Consider the following 22,330-nt stretch of genomic DNA (forward strand, 5'->3'; position numbering starts at 1 on the left):
AACATGAGTGTATTCCTCTTTAATCTTGTTGTAGGGAAAAGCTTTGTTAGCACTGCAATTCCAGAGGCAATGAAAGAAAAGACTGATAAATTTAACTACTTGAGTTTCTCTTAATTACATGGCAAAATCATGTAGAAGATCCAGGGGTTTTCTCGGTAGATCTAAGTTGTACAGTTTCTTATGTTCATGGTATCCTATGCGACATTGCCACTCATTTTATGGCAAAAGTGGTGTGACAGTAAGCTCATGATCTATTCTGTGAGCCAATAACCTAATACAATGACGGGATGACCTATTGAATGCTCAGCTGAGGTAATATGTTAGAGATGGGACCCTGTTTAGTTGGAAAATTCTCTAGGATGCAGTCTATATGTTAAATTGATGGTCAGTGTAGTGTATGGTACACAGTGTAGCGTACGGTCCCAATTAATACAATATGTGGTTCTAGGAATCAAGAGGTGGAAATAGGACTTGCCCTCTCACCCTTGCACCAATCACCCACTTGTTGAATCTATGCTTCCCATCCCCACACAGAACATGGGTTAAAGGCCCTGTTTCCCAGGGGACAATATATTTTTTAAAGATTTTATTTATTTATTTGTGAGACACACACAGAGAGAGGCAGAGACATGGGCAGAGGGAGAAGCAGGCTCCATGCAGGGAGCCCGATGCAGGACTTGATCCCGGGTCTCCGGGATCACACCCTGAACTAAAGGCGGACGTTCAACCACTGAGCCATTCAGGGACCAGGTGTCCCTCTAGGGACGATATTTTCAATGATGAATGAGGGGAAACATTTAACCCCTTGACTCCTGATTCCCACTGTTTGACGATGGCTTTCAGCACAGAAATACCCCATACTTCTAGATTTATGTGTCTGAGTGATAAGTTGGCAACCACAGGCACCCCATACTCCAGTGTCAGAGAAGTCCTGGGGCAGACAGTGAGCCAGTTGGCATGTTTGAAACGATGACTACTGTTAGGCCACTTTGTATTATTTATGCCAGTGGACCAGCAGATAAAGACAAGAGGGCTGTACTCCTAGAGGTAACTGACCTTGATCACTGTCAAGGCTTGTTGCTATACAGACATGGAAGAGAGGACTGTATTTAGAATTCAGGGTATTTCCTTGAGTATATTTTGATGTGTTCATGCCTGAGACGGTGGTGAAGAGAGGATGGGGAACAACCAATGGTCCAGCCCTGGTAAATCTCCAACAAAGAGCTCAGATCCTTTGGAATGAAGGTTTGAGTCACTTACTAGACAACTGACCAAGATGAGACAAAGTGCTGGCTAAGAGTGAGCGAAATAGAGAATGGGTGATTATGGGAAGGAGATGGTGACCATAAACGGTGACTTTGGAATGTATTGTGTAGCAGCAAGGATTATACCATACTCTGCTAATTTTCCTGTTTCTTGTAGAGATAGTGGATGGTTACCATCTTGAAGACTCGGTGATAGGGTAGATTTAATGGAAGACATGTTCAAATTTGAGAGGTGCAAAGGATGGACTCTCCTGGGTGCTGCTGTTGAGCCACTTCACGTTTTCTCAGGCCTTCTCTTTGATCCCAGCTGTGCTTGTGGTCAGCTATGCTGTGCAGGGGCCAGCTCCTTGTGTCAGTAGTACCTCACTCCAAGCATACACTGAGTGTTTCACTTCTTGCCCTGCAATTTCTCTGGCACTCCAGTTTGGGTGCTCACTTGGGACTCACGTGTGGGAGTTAACATGTGAATGTTAACCGAATGGGGAGTTAACACTCTGGGATTAACTCTCAGCCAGGGTCTAAGACCTAGTGGGTCAATTCTTTCTTCTTCATCCCTTGGAATTGTGCTTCCCACATGTCTTTCACAAGGCTCCTTAATTTCTTTGTATTAGTTTCCCTCCTTCTTTGTTCACCTCCCTATCTTCACTTCTCTTCCCTCAGAGCACATTCCCAAATGAACTTACCTGTCTGTAAGCCTTTGTCAGGGCAGCCCAAACTAAGACTGCAGTGCAGAGCAGCAGTTGGCAGACTGGCCCGTGGCTGAAACTGCTGCCTCGTTTTGTAAATAAAGTTTTATTGGAACACAGCCATTCCTATTTTTCATGTATTGTGCATGGCTGCTTTCATGTAATGCACAAGCCAAGGAGAGAGACCTCAGAAGAAACTGAACCTGCCAAGCCTCAGTTTTTATCTAATTAGAAAAATTCAAATATTAATAAAAAGATGGGTTGATAAATTATTTATATCCAAACAGTGGAAATCCGTGCTACTATTAAAATGACATTTTAGATATATATTTGGATATTAAAAATATATAGATACCTAAATTTTTTTTTAAAGTCTACCAATGGGGGGTGCCTAGGTGGACCCATCCGGTAAGTATCTGCGTTTGGCTTAGGTCATGATCCCGGGGTCCTGGGATTGAGTCCCTCATTGGGCTCCCTGCTCAGTAGAAAGCCTGCTTCTCCCTCTCCATCTGCTTATGCACATGCATGCTCACTCTCTCTCTGTATCATATAAAATCTACCAATGGGGAAAGATTCTTAAGATATATTAAGTGAAAAAGGGAGGTGCCAGAAGAGTAGAGATTCATTTGCATACATTTTAATGTCTCTATGGTTATTTATATATATACATTTAAAAAATTCCTTAAGAAAACATAAGCAGCTGTTCACAATGACTGTCTTTATTTGAGTGGCACTACAGACTGGGGTGGGTGAGGCGAGACTTAGACTTTATATTTTTTATATCTTTCTGGATGTTTTCAAGGTATACTCATATGAAAATACTTTTATAACTAAAAAAAAAAAAAAAAATAGAGAAATTGGGCTATCAGTTCTTCACAACTTTCTCCTCTTGGCCCCCTGATGGAGGGAGTTGGAGTTGTTGGCTATTTTGGATCCTGTGAAGGGAAGGCCAGAGGGGTAGGGGATGGATAGTCAGTTTGGGGGCAGGATAAATATGTAGAGGACACAGGATAGGAAGATAAAAGGTGAATGATAGAGTATAAAGGCTAAAAAAAAAAAAAACCTCTTTAAAAGTATGGACATGGAATGTAGTAGCTCCATCCACATTCCTCTGATTATTTTTGCAACACAGTAGAAAGTTCTGGAGCCACTGACAGTTGTCATTTTAGAAAGCCATTAGTGAGAAAGAGCACAAGTCGTGAGTTAATCATTTTTGTCTGTGTCTCTTAAGGAGTTGTCTAGTCTGATGGGTTTTAAGGATTTGGGGAGGGATCCCTGGGTGGCGCAGCGGTTTGGCGCCTGCCTTTGGCCCAGGGCGCGATCCTGGAGACCCGGGATCGAATCCCACATCGGGCTCCCTGCATGGAGCCTGCTTCTCTCTCTGCCTGTGTCTCTGCCTCTCTCTCTCTCTGTGTGTGACTATCATGAATAAATAAATAAAATCTTAAAAAAAAAAAAAGATTTAAAAAAAAAGGATTTGGGGACAATTCAGCCAGTGGCTCTCTATATCATTGTCTTTACTTTTTATGCCAGTTAGCAGCATTGAAAATTATATATTTTGTTTATGTGGTAAAGTGTATTATCTCTCTTCTCATGAGTAGTTCAGCTCCACGAAAGTAAAGACTTTGATTTGCTCATTGCTGTATTCTTAGGATTTAGAACAGCCTTCTACCCAATAGTTTTAATATTTATCCACAGAAGACACTCAGTGAATATTTGCTGAATGAATAGCTGCATTAAGATAATTATGGGGACAATTGGAATTAGCTAGGGGTGGACTCCACAGGAGAGATGTTAATTGATTTCATGGCAACTCATTTGATTTTTCTTAGTCTGACTAAGGACATGACTGGAAAGGAAGATGTGTACCGAGGCCCAGCCATCAGGGCTCTCTGCAGAATCACTGATGTAAGTTCTCTTTGTTTACTGAGGCATAAAAAGGGACACTGTGTTTATCTACAGGTGGCCATGTAAATTTAATAGGATTCCCTAGTCTGACTTTGTGAATCTTCCGTATTAGGGAAACATGACCACCAGAACGGCTTTGTGCCTCCAGGCTTTTTTTAAATTTTGGTTCAGATTGTCTTTTCCTTTTGTTTATTTAGATTAATTTCTTTCTTTCTACATTTGCCCTTATGGAATTTTGTCATAGTCCGGGAACATTGCTTGCAGGCAACCAAAACCCATTTGAATTTAGTTTTTTTTCTTTTTTTCAACTTTATTATAGGAAATAGATCTCTCAGAATTGAGGTAAAGCTTACAACAGACAGAGCAAGAAATAAGGCAGCTCTAAAGAATTCAGCTGCAAGATTTCTCAGATATTTACGATTATGATCCATCACTTACCAGGCCTAGACCGCCTCATTGAAATATTTGAGAGAACCTGGTTAGTCATCAGCCTGCCAGTGGTCTGAAACCATATAGATCTGAGTCGGGCATTTAACCTTGACTCAGTCCCTCACATCTGGAGAGATGAGGTTATAGAGTATGTTAGGCTGTCCCTTTCTAGGAACTCGGAGTCAGGTTAAAATACAGGGCAGGAAAAAAAAAAAAATAAAGGGCAAGCTGGGCATTGTCAAGCATGTTGACTAATATTTCAGCTATATTCATGCTTGGGTATATTTTATGTGTATGTTTACAATCTTCTCAAGTTTTAAAGGTGTTAAAGAAAGAGCAAATGGTAAATCTGGATTCTAAGAGGAATAACAGAAATGGTACAGTGTTTTTTGCTGCTCACTGTTATTGCCAGTGCTAGCAATAAGGCTATTTGAATATTGATCTTAGGCTGTTTACACATCTTCATCTGCTACCACCTTCCCAGGGATAAACTTTCTTCCAGTTATATTTAAAAAGAACTTCATTTTCAGAGGATTTCATGTTGAGGGCTCACTATAGTAGTATATTAAACATTTAATTCTTAGGTATCTAAAATAGGGATTACATTTGATTTATAGGACCCTATGCGATCCATATAAATCACATCTCCTTCATACAGAGGGATCTTCAGAATTTCAAAACTACTCCACCCCCATCTAGGAATTTCTTTTATAATATCCCTGATAAGTTGAGCCTCTACGTACACCTTTCCTCGAACAGGGATTCTCCCTTTGAGACAGTTGATTTCATTATTAAACAGTTAATTTTTTTCCTTCCATGTGCTCTTAAAATAATCCTCTTTGAAGATTCAACTCAGTTGTCTGGGTCCTGCCCTGGGGCATAGGATTACTCTATTATATGATAATCCTTTTAATGCATTCTAAATATTTGCACAGAAACAAATAGATGACCGTTTTTTGTAAATTATTTTGAAGCGGTGATTTTGGGTGAAAATGTTTTGCTTCAACAGCTTTTTCTTTATGCATGTTATCAGGGAACAATGTTGCAGGCCATCGAAAGATACATGAAGCAGGCCATTGTGGATAAAGTCTCCAGCGTATCCAGCTCAGCATTGGTATCTTCCTTAGTAAGTGAACAAGTAGCTGCGGGGTTCTTCAGGGTGCTACAGTTTCTATGGCAGAAACAAAGTATCACTGTGATGTCTCACAAATGAAACATTCAGAAAGCCATATACATCTGTGTTAACTTTCTCCCATAGTGTTTTATCAGGGAGCATGAACATGGGCAGTTTAAAAACATGAAATTTTCATGTTGAAAGGTTTTGATAACCAGAAAGTTCCGTTGAATACAGCATGAAGATGGGGGTAAGGATGAGATGGCAGACAGGGAAGACATTGGCTGATTTTTAAAAATTTTTATTTTTTAAATCTTTCTCTGTCCCTGTACTTTCTACCTCCTGCCTCTTTTTCCTCTGCTTCCTTAGTGGTGTCCTTCAATCCAACCTCCCATTCCGCTTCTAAATTTCTTTTTTTTTTCGCTTCCAAATTTCTTTTACCTTTTTTTCTGCCTTTTTTTTTTTTTTTTTAAGATTTTATTTGTTTATTCATGACAGACAGAGAGAGAGAGGCAAGACACAGGCAGAGGGAGAAGCAGGCTCCATACAGGAAGCCCCACGCAGGTCTCGATCCCGGGTCTCCAGGATCACACCCCGGGGCCGAAGGCAGCGCTAAACCGCTGGGCCACCAGGGCTGCCCTTTTTCCGCCTTTTTATCAAAACAAAATGCATTGATTACAGGCTTATCACATTGCATTTGATTAAAATTGGTTGTTCCCGTGTAAATGGATTAGGTTGTCAGAATTGCCAAAGGTTCTGAGTCTGGAATATAATTGGTCAAGTTTTACAGCAGGGGACATATCAGTATCCTGGGTTTTTTGTTTTTTTGTTTTTTGTTTTTCCTTCTAGGTGAGTTTCCTGGAAGTAAAACCTAGAATGTGCACATTACAGAAGCACCATTCTATTCACTAGCTTTTCCTTTGCTGTCCTTCCCCTCTTATAATGTCCTTTCATACACCTTTCTCAGCCCACAAACACACACTTGTCTTGGCAAAAGTTTCTGATTTATTAGTTGCCTTGTGAGTAGAGACTTGAAATAGATTCCTAAAAGCTACAGAGTTGTCTCTTTTCCATATGGCAATGCCTGTTAGTGATTTTCTAAGAAAACCAGCTCGTGCTTGCAAACCTCTAGTGACCATGCATGATATACTCTTCCTTTGCTCTGTGTCTAGCACATGATGAAGATAAGCCATGATGTGGTTAAGCGTTGGGTCAATGAAGCCCAAGAAGCTGCTTCCAGTGACAACATTATGGTCCAGGTACTGCCATTGAGTCACATTGGGTCTTGAGACCAGCTTTCTTTACCCTCCATTTTAGGGGCAATGCATGGATTCCCCAGATGTGTATTAGCTAAAGGCTAATATTGAGCAGCCTATTAGTACATATTCTCAAGTGGGTATCCCACTAATTAGAATTATTGTCTGAGGTCCTGCTAGAGTTTTGTACAAGCTGTAGGAATGTTCAGGCAAGATTCTTACATTCAGTGGTAGTTGGAGATGCTTCTTCCAAAGGTCCCTCACGCTGCATTTCTGTCCTTTATTTGAAAAATAATTTGTGAAGAAGGCTGTCCAAGTCTAAGCTTTGCAGAATTTGGTTATCATAGGCATTAAACAGTGAAGAGTAATTCTTATTTTCTGAAACTTAAAAACCATCTTGTTGGGAAGATCTCCTTTTGATATTCTTTAACTCCTAATTAAAAGGAACAAGATTAAAATCTTAACTGGCAATTTTGTGTGAAGTACCCCATTTGTGCTTGAGAAGATACTTATTCATCCCTTTTCAGTGTTTACAACTTCTTATGTTAGCATATTTAGTTATGAGGAAATAGAGCAGTAATTTTTCCCTTAAGAAACATTCTCGCTCTCTTAACTCTGATCGTTGTGTTTTTACACAAAGTGCCACGATAATTACACTCCTTAAGCCTGCTTTAGGAGATTACTCCTTTAACTACTAACATGGCCACAGATGACTTAAAGCCACAAACAGAGACCTGGGACCCAAGAGCCTTTGTACTAAGGATGTGTGGGGCAGTGCTGAACCTGCTAGAGCCATCTTCGGATTGTATGTCATCTCTTTTAATACTATTTATCCAATCTGAATCTATAATTTCTGAGGGTGAAACTCTTATCCTTTCAGTCTTGCGTTTTGATTCAATGTGAAAAAGATGTTCTATTTGTGTACATTTGACTTGGGTATCTTTTTACTAGAAATCTAGTTCCAAATGATTTTATTTTCCTGGGAGTTTGTCGTCCTCCTCCTCAGCTTTCTGTATGGTACATCTTTTTTCTTGTTCTTTAGTACCATGCATTGGGAGTCCTGTATCACCTTAAAAAGAATGATCGCCTTGCTGTTTCTAAGATGTTGAATAAGTTTACAAAATCCAGTCTCAAATCACAGTTTGCTTACTGCATGCTGATCCGAATTGCCAGTCGCTTACTAAAAGAAAACGAAGAGGGGTAAGTGTCTTCAACTAAACCTAAGTAATTTTCTCTTTGCTGGTTAACATACCTTCCAAGTTTATTTCCTTTGTGAATATTTTTTGGGTAGTGCTGATTTTACAGATGGATTTGGTGTTTTCCAAATTAAGAAAATTCATGGGATTCTAAGTTATGCAACTTTTTTTTTTTTTTGCAACTTTTTTTTTTTTTTAACCTTCATGTATGCTCTGGTATATGTATTTAATAGATTACGATTGCCAATAATACAATAAGAAACTGAACAAAAAAACCTTATAGATCATAGGATGTGCAATAATTAAATGTGAAAGCTGGAAATGGCATTAAGAATCTTGTTTGCTCCTTTTATTTTTATAAGAGAATGTTAAAGTGCTGCATTTAATGATTTATTTAAAGGGCATGAAGGAGGAAAAGAGAATTAATTCCACATTTTTAAGGTTCTTACGTTCATGAAGTTGTATTATTTGATGGCAGACTGTTATAATAGAAGGATGGGTATTATAATCTCTTGAGTAACCACTAAAGAAAAAATAGGAGATCTAGCATAAATGTCAACAGAGAAGATAAAGTGGAATATTAAAAAAAAAAATTCAGTTGAGCTTCCTGCTTCTGGGAATGGTAGAACAGCTTGGTTATATTAGCTTACTGCAAATACATCATTGGTACAAAACTTTGCCTCCCTCCCCAAATAGGAAAACCCACCACTATTTGAAAGTACTGGTGAGTGGTGAAAAGTAGGCAAAAAGTGGAGGGAAGTTGATGCCTGAGAGGCAGAAGCTATACTAAGTGAGATTTGTATATTTCCGGTTAGTCTTCTGAGATCCTCCAGTTCCTGGATGTGGAATCACAGAAAGCCATAGTATTTACTGGACAAGAGGGGTCAGAACGTAGTTTGAGATTAGAAGAGTGATGAAAACCTATGGTGGAAATCCTGGAAAGGAGGGAACCACAATTGGGGTAAGTCCCCAAATCAATCTCAAACTCTGCAAAGCTCCACGGTTGACTACTGAACTATATGTATATAGGCGGCAAAAAGTAGCTGTGAACCGAAAGAACTGAGTGGAGAATTCAGCTGCACCTCACGGTGGAAGAGATCAAGTTTGGAGTTTGATCCCAGCCAGATTAACTGCCTGCTAGAGAAACAAAAATTCCAGAATCTTTGCATCCTGTCGTCCACAATGTTTACATGTAGTAAAAAATTGAAAGAAGTGCAAAGACTTTGGAAATTGTGACCAGTAGTTAAGAGAAAAAGCGGTCAACAGACACTGACTCTGATATGACCTGGACATTGGAATTACCAGACAAAAACTTTAACAGATTTATAAAAGATGTTTTCAAGACTTTAATAGGAAATAGTTGTAATGAATGAGCAAGGGAAATGCAAACTATAAAAAGGGAACTAAAAAGAAATTCCAGAGCTTTAAAGTTCTATACAGTCAAGATTCTTTTTTTTTTTTAACTTAAATTTTAATTTTTAGTTTTTTTGGCTCCACACCCCGGGTGTGCTAAGCAAGTCCGAGATGACTAGGGCAGGCTGTCGGGAAGGGAAGATCACAGGCAGGCTGGAACTCATGGCCAGAGGCTGAAGCTACAGCGCACTGGTGGAATTTGTCCTTTTACATTTTTACTATATGCAGCAAGATGAAACCACCCTTCAACACTTTCCTTGGGAATTCCCTCAAGTGAAGAGCCAGGTTCATCATTTACAAGTTATGCTTTCCACGTAACTGCAGGACACAGTTTCTCTAATCTCTCTGCCGACCTATAACAAGGACCTACCTTACTCCAGTTTACAATAACCTCTTCCTTCTTGCTCTTACAGGATTCTCCAAGACTGGATTTCTTTCTTTCTTTCCTCCTTTCCTGCCTTCCATCCATCCTTCCTTCCTTTTTAATTCCAGTATAGTGTTCTGTTAGTTTCAGGTGTACAATAGAGTGCTTCAAGAATTGCATGATGTCATCCATTCCTCATCGAGACAAGTGCACTTGTTAGTCACCATCACCTATTCCTCCTTCCCTGTGCCCCCCACCTTCTGGTAACCATAAGTTCTCTATAGTTAAGAGTCTATTTCTTTCCCTCCATCTCTCTTTTTCCTTTGTTCATTTGTTTTGTTTCTTAAATTCCGTAGGAGTGAAATAATATATTTTTCTCTTATTTTACTTAGCATTATACTCTTTCTCTTTTTTTTTTAAGATTTTTTTCATTTATTCATGAGAGACACAGAGAGAGAGAGGCAGAGACACAGGCAGAGGGAGAAGCAGGCCCCACGTAGGGAGCTGGACGTGGGACTCGATCCCGGTCTCCAGGATCAGGCCCCGGGCCAAAGGCAGTGCTAAACCACTGCGCCACCTGGGCTGCCCAGCATTATACTCTTGAGCTCCATCCATGTTGTTGCAAATGATAAGATTTTATTCTTCCTTATAGCTGAATAATATTCCATTGTGTGTGTGTGTGTGGGGGGGGGTGTATACACACACAACCTGTCTTCTTTATCCATTGATCTATTGACAAACACTTGGGCCACTTCCATAATTTGGTTATTATAAATAATCTGCAATAAACATTGGGGTGCATGTATCCTTTTGAATTAGTGTTTTTGTATTTTTTTGAGTAAATACCCAGTAGTGTGATTACTGGATCATGGGATAGTTATATTTTTTAACTTTTTGAGAAACCTCCATATTGTCTTCCCTAGTGGCTTCACTAGTTTGCATTCCCACCAACAGTGCACGAGTGTACTTTTTTCTCCACATTCTCACCAACACTTGTTGTTTCTCATGTTTTTTATTTTAGCCATTCTGACAGGTGTGAGGTGATATCTCATTGTGGTTTTGGTTTGCATTTCTCTGGTGATGAGTGATGTTGAGCATTTTTTCATGTGTCTTTTGATCATCTTTGGAGAAAATGTCTATTCATGTCTTCTGCCCATGTTTAGTTGGATAATTTGTTTTCTCAGTGAGTTTTAGAAGTTCTTTATGTATTTTTGGACACTAACTCTTAATCAGATATGTCATTTGCAAATATCCTCTCCCATTTAGTAGGTTGCCTTTTAATTTTATTGATTGTTTCCTTTGCTGTGCAGAAGCCTTTTATTCTGATGAAATCCCTATAGTTTATTTTTGCTTTTGTTTTCTTTGCCTCAGGAGGCATATCTAGGAAATATTGCTACGGCAATCTCATGTAGGTTTTTTTTTTATGCTTTCAGGTCTCACAGTTAGGTCTTTAATCCATTTTGAGCTTATTTTTGTGCATGGTGTAAGAAAATGGTTTGGTTCCATTCCTTCATGTGTAGCTGTCCAGTTTTCCTAACACCATTTGTTGAAGAGACTGTTTCCCATTGCATATTCTTGCCTCTTTTGTCAAAGATTAGTTGACCTTCTATTTGTGAGTTTGCTTCTGGGCTTTCTGTCCTGTTCCATGAGTCTGTGTATCTGTTTTCATGACACTGCCATATTGCCTAGATTGCTATAGCTTTGCAATGTAACTTGAAATCTGGAATTGTGATACCTCTAGCATTTTTGTTGTTTTTCAAGATTGCTTTGGCTATTCGGGGTCCTTTATAGTACAAATTTTTATGTACAAATTTTAGGATTGTTCTAGTTCAGTAAAAAAATGCTGCTGATATTTTGATATAGATTGCATTAAATCTGTTGATTGCTTTGGGTAGTCTGGACATTTTATCTTATTTTACCTTAAAGATTTTATTTATTTATTTGAGCAAGAGAGAGAGTATACACAAGCAGGAGGAGAGACAGAGGGAGAAGCAGGCTCCATGCTGAGCAGGGAGCTAGACCCAGGGCTGGATCCCAGGACCCCAAGATCATGACCTGAGCCAAAGGCAGGCACTTAACCAACTGAGCTACCCAGGAACCCCTATCATGGACATTTAACAATATTTGTTCTTCCAGTTCATGAGCATGGAATATTTTTCCATTTGTGTCATCTTCAATTTCTTTCATCAGTGTTTTATAGTTTTCAGAGTACAGGGTTTTCACCTTCTTGGTTAAGTTTATTCTGAGGTATTTTATTATTTTTGGTGCAATTGTAAAAGGGATTGCCTTAATTCCTTTCTGTTTCTTTATTATTAGACTAATCAAAAATCATTGATTTTTTTTTAATCTGTGACCTCAATTTTATCAATTCTTGTAGATTTTTGGTGGAGTCTTTAGGGTTTTCTGTGTATAGTATATGCAAATAGTGAAAGTTTTACTCTTCTTACTAATTTGGATTCCTTTTATTCCTTTTTCTTGTCTGCTTGCTGTGACTAGGACTTCCAGTACTATGTTGAATAAAAGTAATGAGAGTGGACATCCTTGTCTTGTTCCTGATCTTAGGGAAAAGCTGAAAGCTTTTCATTCATTCATGAATGATGCTTTTTCTGCATCTATTAAAGTGATCATGTGGCTTTTATCCTTTCTCTTATTGATGGGATATATCATGTTGATTGATTTGCAAATGTTTAACCACCCTTTCATCATGGGAATAAGTCACTTGATTGTGGTGAATGATTTTTTTTTAATGGATCATTGGATTCAATTTGCTAATATGCTTTTTAAGATCTATTTATTTATTTTAGAGAGAAAGAGAGCATGAGTGGGAGGGGCAGAGGGAGAGGGAGAGAGAAACTCAAGCAGACTCTGCACTGAGTGTGGAGCCTGGCACAGGACCTAAGCTGAAACCAAGAGTAGGATGCTTAACTGACTATGCCACTCAGGTGCCCCAATTTGCTAATATTGTGATGAAGATTTTTGTATCTGTTATTACAGATAGTATTTTTTTGTAGTGCCTTTTATCTGGTTTTGGTGTGAGGGCAGGGCAATACAGGTCTCATAGTTTTCCACCCTCTCCTATTTTTGGGAATAGTTTGAGAGGAATAGATATTAACTCTTCTTTAAATGTTTGGTAGAATTCACCTGTGAAGCCATCTGGTCCTGGACTTTTGTTTATTTGGAGTTTTTTGATTACGGATTCAATTTCATTGCTGGTAATCTGTTTAAGTTTTCTATTTCTTTCTGACTCAGTTTTGGAAGGTTACATTTCTAGAAATTTATCCATTTCTTCTATGTTGTCCAATTTGTTTGGTATATAGTTTTTCATAATATTTTCTTAAAATCTTTTGTAATTCTGTGGTGTCAGTTGTTATTTCTCCTCTTTCACTTCTGAATTTTTGTATTTGAATCCTCTTTTTTGATGAGTCTGGCTAAGGGTTTATCAATTTTGTTGATCTTTTCAAAGAACCAGCTTCTGGTTTCACTGATCTGTTCTATTTTTAAATTTCTGTGTCATTTCTGCTGTAATCTTTATTTCCTTTCTTCTACACATTTTGGATTTTGCTTTTCTTTTTCTGGTTCTTTTAGGTGTAAGGTGAGGTTGTTTATTTAAGATGTTTCTTGCTTCTTGAGGTAGTCCTGTATTGCTATAAACTTTCCTCTTAGAACTACTTTTGCTGCATCCCAAAGATTTTAGACTGTTATGTTTTCATTTTCTTTTGTCTCCATGTATTTTATTTCCTCTTTGATTTTTTTTTTTTTTTTTTTTGGTTGACCCATTCATTGTTTAATAGCATGTTACTTAACCTCCATTCCAGATTTTTTCTTGTGGTTAATTTCCAGTTACATAGCATTGTGGTCAGAAAAGATGTATGGAATGACTTTGATCTTTTTGAATCTGTTAAGACTTGTTTTATGGCCTAATATGTGATCTATTCTGGAGAGTGTTCCATGTACACTTGAAAAGAATGTGTATTCTGCTATTATCGGATGGACTCCCAAGACCAGATTTCTACAGGTGGTCTGTGAACTCTCACTGGCAGTGTTCTTAAAGACCAGAATTTCTGATAGCAGTCTGTTTAAGGTGATTGAAGCTTTGTTCATCCTGATCCCCCCAAATTCTATCAGCCTCTACCCACAGCCTTCTTCCAGAGACAGTTATACAGTTTCAGGTTTTTGTTACAGTAGCACCTCACTGTCAAGTACCAAAGTCTGTATTGTTTTTATTGTCATAACAGATGATCACAAATATAATGGATATTATAATATCCCTTTATGATCTCATGATTCCGTAGGTTAGACATGAGTCTCATAGGCTAAAGTCAGAATGTTAGCAGGATGCTGATGCTTATTGGAGGCTTTGGGGAAGAATTCACTTTTAATCATATTTAGGTTGTTGGCCAAATTCATTTCTTTGTGGTTAAAGATTGGTAGGTCTCTATTTCCTTACGGCTGTCAGCCAGGGGTTGGTCTGTATCATGAAAGGTAATGTATTCACAGGTTCCATGGAAGAAGGCATGAACTTCTGGGGGGCCATTCTGCCTGCCACACCGATGATAACTGAAATGGAAAGTTGGCTGGATAGACAGTACCATACTAGAGATGGCTAACAAAGCAGTGAAAGAGTTAGTGAATTTGAAGACAGCAATAGAAAGTAACTAATTTGAAGAACACAGAAAACAGATTAAAGAAGAATAAACAGCTTCAGAGAACTGTGGGATAATATCAACTGGTATGCCTCTTGATATGTAATTGGAACTCCCGAGGGAGATGTGAGAGACTGGAACAAAAAAGCTATACAAAGAAATAATGAACAAATTTCCCAATATGCATTTATTCTAGCAGTGCAAGGTTCATTTAACAATCAAAAACCAACATAACATTCCTCATTTAAAGAATATAGGAGAATAATAACAGTATCATAATGGATGCAAAAAATCCTTGATAAAATTCAGTGACAATTTGTGATTAGAAACCTCCTTTCAAAGCAAAGAATAGAGGGGAACATTGTTATGCTGATAAGGGTATCAAAAAATCCCCAGAAACTTTATACTTATTGGTGGACTATTACAGATTTCCCCTTGAAATTGTAAATGAAACAAGGATGCCTGCTAACTGTATTTTTTTAAAGCAACATTTTATTGGAAGTCATACTTGAAGCAATAAGTCAAAAAAAATCTAATGATTTGAAAGAGGACATAAAACTGTCTTTGTGGACAACATGATTATATATAGAGAGAATGTAAAATCTAAGGATTAGCTATCAGAATTGATACATGAATTTATTAAGGTTACTGGATAGGTCAATATCCAAAGTTGATTTTATTTCTATATTCTAGCAGCCAATCAATAAAATAAAAATTTGAGGGGCTCCTGGGTGGCTCAGTGGGTTAAGTGTCTGACTCCTGATTTTGGCTGATTTTTATTTTGGTGTCATGGTTGTGAGACTAAACCCCACGTTGGACTTACACATTGGATGTGGAGCCTTCTTAAGATTCTTTCTCTCCCTCTGCCCCTACCCCCCACCCTCTCTCTCTTCTCTTTCTCCCTCTCTAAATAAAATAAAGTAATTTTTAAAAAAAGATTTGAGAGGGCAGTCCAGGTGGCTCGGCAGTTTAGCTCCGCCTTCAGCCCAGGGTGTAATCCTGGAGACCTGGGATCAAGTCCCACGTCGGGCTCCCTGCATGGAGCCTGCTTCTCCCTCTGCCTGTGTCTCTGCCTCTCTCTCTCTCTCTCTCTCTCTCTCTGTCTCTCATGAATGAATAAATACTTTAAAAAAAAATAAAAAGATTTGAGAGAGAGAATATGTGCATGGGCAGGATGAGAGGCAGAGGGGGAGAGAGATTGGAAATAGATTCCCTGCTGAGCCTGACCTGGGGCTCTATTCCAGGATCCTGAGATCATGACCTAAGCTGAAAACAAGAATTGGATGCTTAACCCATTGAGCTGCCTAGGTGCCCCAGAATAAAATAAAATTATTAAAAGATTGTACCATTTGTATCAAAATGAAATCCTTAGGATAAATCTACCAAAAATTGTGTACATCTCTACGCAAAAATTATAAAAATGTTAAAGAAGTATGGCCTGATTAAATGGAGGAATATATCCTGTTCTTAGATTACATTATTCATTACTATAATATCTTTTTATTTTGATCTGTGGATTCAGTGCATCCTAAAGTAGAATCTCAGTTGGCTTATTTAAATACCCAACAGAATGTATACATTTGTGTGTCAAAAGACAAACCAAGGATAGAGGTATCCTATCCTCTATCCTTGGTTTGTACTGCTATTCAGTCCAAATGGAAGAAGTCCAAATGTCTGTCAAGGTTAGAATCAAAAAAGAAATTGTGGTGTATTCATACAGTCAATAGTGTACAAAAACAGAAATGAACAAAGAACTGTTAAATATAGCCACATGTATAAGTCTCACTAAGACACACACAAATACATTCTATATAGTTCTGTTTGAGTTAATTTCAGACTTAATAGGTACAACTAATCTATAGCATTAGAAGTTCATATTTATTTTTAGGGCAGAAGCATGATCCTGCCTGGAAGGTGGCATGTAGGGCACTTCTGGAGTGCTTGAAATGTTCATTTTCTTTATCATTGTAGGTTTGTGATAATTCACTTAGGACTTAGTTATCTAGGGTTATATAAGAAATTACTGAAAAACTTAATCAGATTAAAAGGACAAATACTTATTTTCCCCACATGATTTCTGTAGGTCAGGGATTTGGGAAGGTTCTTAGCTGGTTCCTGATTGAGATCTATCTTGAGGTTGTAATCAAGATGTTGGCCAGGGTTGCGGTCATCAGAAGGCTTGAAGGAGGCTGAAGAATCTTCTTCCAAGGTCAGTCACTCATATGACTAGTGCCTTGGTGCAAGCTGTTAGCAGGACACCTGAGTTCCTTGCCCTGTAGACTTCTCCATAGGGCTGTTCAATGTCCTCCTAACATTGTGGCCCCCAAACTGAGCACCAAGTAGGAGTCACAATAATTTTTATGACGTAGTCTTTGAAACCACATTTCAGCATTTCTGCACTGTTCTCTTGGATAAAAAGATCAACTCTATTCAGTGCTTGGGGAGTAGAAAAGTGAATGAATACCAGAAATTGAGAATCACTGGGGGCCTCTCCAAGTTTGGCTATTATATTAGTTTGCCATGACCACCATAACAAAATACCACAGACTAGGTGGCTTAAACAACAGAATTTTTTTTTTTTTTTGCAAACACGTGAGGGTTTATTTACAAGCTCGAGCTTGGGTCCAAGTGTACCCGACACAGCGGAGCAGGGACTTGGACCACAACAGAAATTTTTTTGTTCACAGTTCTGGAAGCCAGAAAATTCAAGATTAGAATGCCAGTAGGGTTGTGTCTGGTGAGAACTTTCCTTTGGGTTGCAGAGTGCCACCTTGTCACTGTGTGCTCGTGTGATTTACCTTTGGTGCGTTTCTGTGTGTACGCATGTACGCACACGCACACACAGAGGTAAGGGGACAAGAGCAAGTGCTCTGCTGTCTCTTCCTTAAAACCCTAGTCCTATCAGATCAGGACTCTACCCTTATAACTTCCTTTAACTGTAATTACTTCCTTAGAGGCCCCATCTCTAAATAGAGTCACACTGTAGGTTAGGGCTTGACTATGAATTTGGGAGGGAAAGGAGGACACAGACATTTCATGTACTTTCTGTATTATTGTTATAATTTAATACAGAATTCACTTTTTAAAATGTCTGATCAGTTCTTAGACCTATAGAAAGATAGGATCTTTAGAGTAAACACACATATGCACACACACGTGTGCATTTGCACACACATGCACAGCACCAAATGCTATGTAGAATACGGTGGTGCAAAGATAACAAGCAGGCACACTCTAACACTGAATGTTTTTTAACAAGGGTAAAGAGAAAATTTTAAAGGTTTATGAAAACAAAGATATTTCACCTATAGTTTTACTTTAGGTTTCTCTATGGCATTGAATGGAAAGCAGCAATGGAGCCGTGTCTAAATAGTGCTGTGGGAAAATAACTGTCAACCTAGAATTCTATACTCTGCCGAACTATCACTCAACTGTGAGGGTGAAAGCAAATTATTTTTAAACATAAGGGTTTACCATAAATAGTTTATTGATCAGTTTGTAAGAATTATTCATAGATTCACTCCCGCATGAACAAATATATGCTTAGAAGGCAGCAGTGGGATTTAAGAAGTAGGAGTGAACAATGGATTAGTATTAGCATTAGTAATTATAAATAGATATTTTAACTTTTAAAAATTTAATAATAAGCTCAAAGATTCCAGAAGACAGAAACCTGATAAGTAATGATGTAGAAGGTAGTATTAAAAATAAAATGCTAAGATTTTGGTTCGGTTTTATGTTTCGGTTTGGGTGTTTGTTTGTTTGTTTTTGGGTTTTCTTGGGAGGAAGTTATTACTTATTTAAGTAGTCTCTATCCCCAGCATTGGATTTGAACTCTGGATCTTGAGACCAAGAGTTGCATGCTGTCCTGACTGAGCATGCAGGCACTCCAAAATGTTAATTATTAATGTTAGACTTTGTCAGAAAAATATATGGATTAGTTATTAAGAATATAAATAGAATGTAAAGCTTTAAAAATGTTGAAATACAAATGGAAGAAAGAAAACTTGGTCAAAGTTTAGTGGAAAACAATGGAGTATATAAATAGAAAATAAAATAAATTGCACGGAATTCAGTGTAAATTTATTAGTTATCTCTTGCCGTGTGACAAATTAGCACCAAACTTAGCAGCTTATCAGAGCCATCGTCTCATAGTTTCTGTGGCCAGGAATCTGGAAGTGGCTTAACTTCTGGTTTTGGTCCAGGGTCCTTCATGAAGTTGCAGTCAAGCTGTCAGCCAGAGCTGTACTCCCCTACATCTGGAGGACCCACTTCCCATTTCATTCATGCAATTGTTGACAAGCCTTGGTTTCTCCCTGGCTGTTGGCCAGGTGCTTCAGTTTCTTGCTCAGGCAGGCCTCTCTGTAGGCTGATTGAATGTCTTCATTCAATGAGTCAGTGAAATGAAGGAGAGGAGAGGCTCAGATGGAAGTCACAGTGCTTGATAACCTAATTTAAATGGTAGCATGCCATCACCTCTGATGTATTCTCTTGGTTACAGAGACCAAGCCTAGAATAATGTGGGAGGGGACTATGAGGGGATGTGGATTTTCAAAAGTGCAGATTTGGGAGGATCATTCTAGAGGCTGCCTAGCAAACAAAAATATTTCTATTATAATAAATGTAAGTGGGCTTACTTACATTATTAAGGGATTACTTATTAAAAGTGTCAAGTCAGGGGGCACCTAGGTGGCTCAGCAGTAAGCATCTGACTTCAGCTCAGGGCATGATCTCAGGGTGCTAGGATTGAGCCCCATGTCAAGCTCCCTGCTCAGTGGGATGTCTGCTTCTCCCTCCGCCACCCCCCCCCCCCCCCATCTCTCAAATAAATAAAATCTTTTAAAAACTGTCAGGTCATGTAAGCAAAATAAGAGACCTATTATATAGCCTTTTAATAAAAGGCACAGAGTGGCAAGGAAACATTTAAAATGTATCAAAAAGGGACACCTGGATGGCTCAGCGGTTGAGCATCTGCCTCGGCTCAGGTCCTGATCAAGTCCTGCATTCGGCCTGTTGCGGGGAGCCTGCTTCTGTCTCTGCCTTGCTCTCTCTGTGTGTCTCTCATGAGTAAATAAATAAAATCAAATAAATAAACAAATAAAATATATCAAAGATACTATACATGCTCAATTATATACTAACACTATATGTACTAATTGCTGCTTAGCAGTAGTAATACAAGCCAGAATACAAGAAATCAGGATTTAGAGCATTAAAAATGACAAAATGGGATTTTGTATTTTGACAAAAGTAATGGTCTAAAAAACAATATAATAGAAATGAACTTGTATAAATGGTTGACCCTTTAACAACACAGGTTTGAACTGTGCAGTCCATTTATACATGGATTATTTTTTCCTGATATAGTACAGTGCCATAAATGTATTTCCCTTCTGATGTTCTTACCATTTTCTTCTCTCTGGTTTGCTTTATTCTAAGAATACATTATACAATGCATATGACATACAAAGTATGTGTTAATCAACTATTTATAATGTTGGCAAGTCTTCCATTTAATAGCCAGCTATTTGTAATTAAGCTTTTGAGGAGTCAAAAGTTATATATGAATTTTTCTTGAAAATTTTATTTATTTATTCGTGAGAGACAGAGGGAGAAGTAGGCTCCTCATGGAGTAGGGACCCCAGCGTGAGACTCGATCCCAGGACCCTGAGATCAGGACCTGAGCCGAAGGCAGATGCTTAACTGACTGAGCCACCCAGGTGCCCAGTTATACATGGATTTTTGACTGCTTAGTGGTTTGGTGTCCTCATCCCTGAACTGTACTTAATAACATTGCTTCAAAATATATACAGCAAAATCTTAGAAGAAATTAAAGGTTTTAGAAGATATAAACACTCATCTCTCAGAAACTGACCAATCAGTTGTAAAAGTAAGATTGTAGTCAATCTGTATATCACTGATAACAAAAATGACCCTAGGGTTCATTTAGAACCCTATATCCAAGAGAGAATATGCAATATTCTTTAAATATTTTAAGGTAAAAAACCTAGTATACATTTAGGAAAATGCATAAGACTTATACTTGTATGTACACTCTATCTAATTTCTGTGGAACACCCATACAATGACCAAATGCTGATTAGTAGTACATTTGGGTGTCCTGGAAATGCTTTCTATATCCTTCTTGGTCATACCTGCCCCCAGTAGAAGTCACTTTTCTGATTTTTATGGTAGTAATTTCTTTGCTTTTCTTTAGATTTTTACCCACTGCAGCCATAAACAGGAAAGTTTAGTTTTGTCTTGTTTTGAATGTTATGTCAACAGAATCATGCTATGTTTTGCATCTTGTTTTTTTTTTCACTCATAATTTCAGTGCAAGACTTTTGCACCCTTTTTTTTGCTGAAGCTGTAGTTCATTTTAATTGTATATTTCCTTGATTGAATTCCTCTAGGTTTATTTATATTCATTCATTTTTTTTAAAGATTTTCTTTATTTATTCATGAGAGAGACACAGAGAGGCACAGACACAGGCAGCGGGAGAAGCGGGCTCCACACAGGGAGCCAGATGTGGGACTCGATCCTGGGTCTCCAGGATCACACCCTGGGCCGAAGGCAGGCGCCAAACTGCTGAGCCACCCGGGCTGCCCTATACTCATTCTTTTATTAATGGGCATTTGGGTTGTTTTCTGTTATGAGCACTTATTAATGAAATAGCTGCAAACAGCATTCCTGTGTTATACCAGACTGTCTTATTACCATAGCTTTCTCTCTTTTCTTCATTTTTATTTTTACTTATTTCTATAGATATGTCTCTAGGAATAGAATTGGTAGGTATTTGTTAGACTTTTTCAAAGTGATTATACCAATTTACATCCAGTCAGCAGGCTGAGATTCCCTGAGGCCAAGACTTGATGTCAAATTAAAAAATTTTTAATAATCAAAGGGGGTGGGGATCCCTGGGTGGCTCAGTGGTTTGGCGCCTGCCTTTGGCCCAGGGCGCGATCTTGGAGTCCTGGGATCGAGTCCCGCTTCGGGCTCCCAGCATGGAGCCTGCTTTTCCCTCCTCCTTTGTCTCTGCGCCTCTCTCTCTCTCTCTCTCTGTCTATCATAAAGAAATAAATAAATCTTAAAAAAAATAATCAGAGGGGGTGTATTAGATTTTCTTTATTGAGATATAACTCATGTACCATAAAATAACACCTTTTTAGAATGTATATTCAGTGATCTGTCATATATTCACAAAGTTGTGTAATCACCACCAGTAATTCCAGAGCATTTTTATCATCCCAAAAAGAAATCGTCAGCCCATTAACAGTCAACCTCCCTTACCAGCTCCTCTCAGCCCTGGGAAAACATTAATCTGCTTCCTGTTTCTCTAGATTTGCCTGCTAGACATCCCATATAAATGGGATCATACAACATGTGGTCTTTTGTTTCTGGTTTCCTTCACTTATAGTGATGTTTTCATGGTTCATCTATATTACAGAAGTATCAGTATTTTTTTTATAGCTGAATAATATTCCATTGGGTGGCTATCCATATTTTACCATTTTCCTGTTGATGGACATTTAGATTGTCTCCACTTTTTAGTGGTTATGAATAATGCCACTATGAACAGTCATGCATAATTTTTTTATGTGAGTATGTTTTCCATTCTCTTGGGTATATACCTAGGAATAGAATTGCTTGGTCATAACGTAACCATGTGTTTAACTTTTTGAGGAACTGCCAAACTGTTTTCCAAAATGAGTGCATCATTTTACCTTCTTACCTATAGTGCATGAAGATTCCAATTTCTCTGCATTCTCACCAACACTCATTATTGTCTCTCTGTTTTCTTTTAAAGATTTACTTCTTTATTTTTCAGAGAAAGAGACAGAGCCTGTGCCGGGGAGGAGGTGGGGAGGGTGGGAGGGGTACAGGGAATGGAGTCTCAAGCAGACGTCATGGAGCCCAACTCCATGCCTGATCTCATGACCCTGAGATCATAACCTGAGCCGAAACCGAAATTAGTGACTGGGCCACTAAGGCACCCCTGTCTTTTTTATTATATATCTCCTAGTATATGTGATGAGATAATCTTACTTTTTTTTT

At 38.4% G+C, this 22,330-nt stretch overlaps 1 protein-coding gene across 2 annotated transcripts in view; it reads left to right on the forward strand.

Moving 5' to 3' along the window:
* Positions 1–22,330, forward strand: part of COPG2 (COPI coat complex subunit gamma 2) — a 117,024-nt gene that overhangs the window by 27,023 nt on the left and 67,671 nt on the right. For both annotated transcript variants that reach the window (XM_025471663.3, XM_025471665.3), the window contains 4 exons: positions 3,784–3,859; positions 5,322–5,414; positions 6,575–6,661; positions 7,701–7,858. In XM_025471663.3, coding sequence (XP_025327448.1) covers positions 3,784–3,859; positions 5,322–5,414; positions 6,575–6,661; positions 7,701–7,858 — 414 coding nt within the window. The remainder of the gene's footprint in view (positions 1–3,783; positions 3,860–5,321; positions 5,415–6,574; positions 6,662–7,700; positions 7,859–22,330) is intronic.

Source organism: Canis lupus, chromosome 14, assembly GCF_003254725.2.
Source record: "Canis lupus dingo isolate Sandy chromosome 14, ASM325472v2, whole genome shotgun sequence".
NCBI lineage: Eukaryota > Metazoa > Chordata > Mammalia > Carnivora > Canidae > Canis > Canis lupus.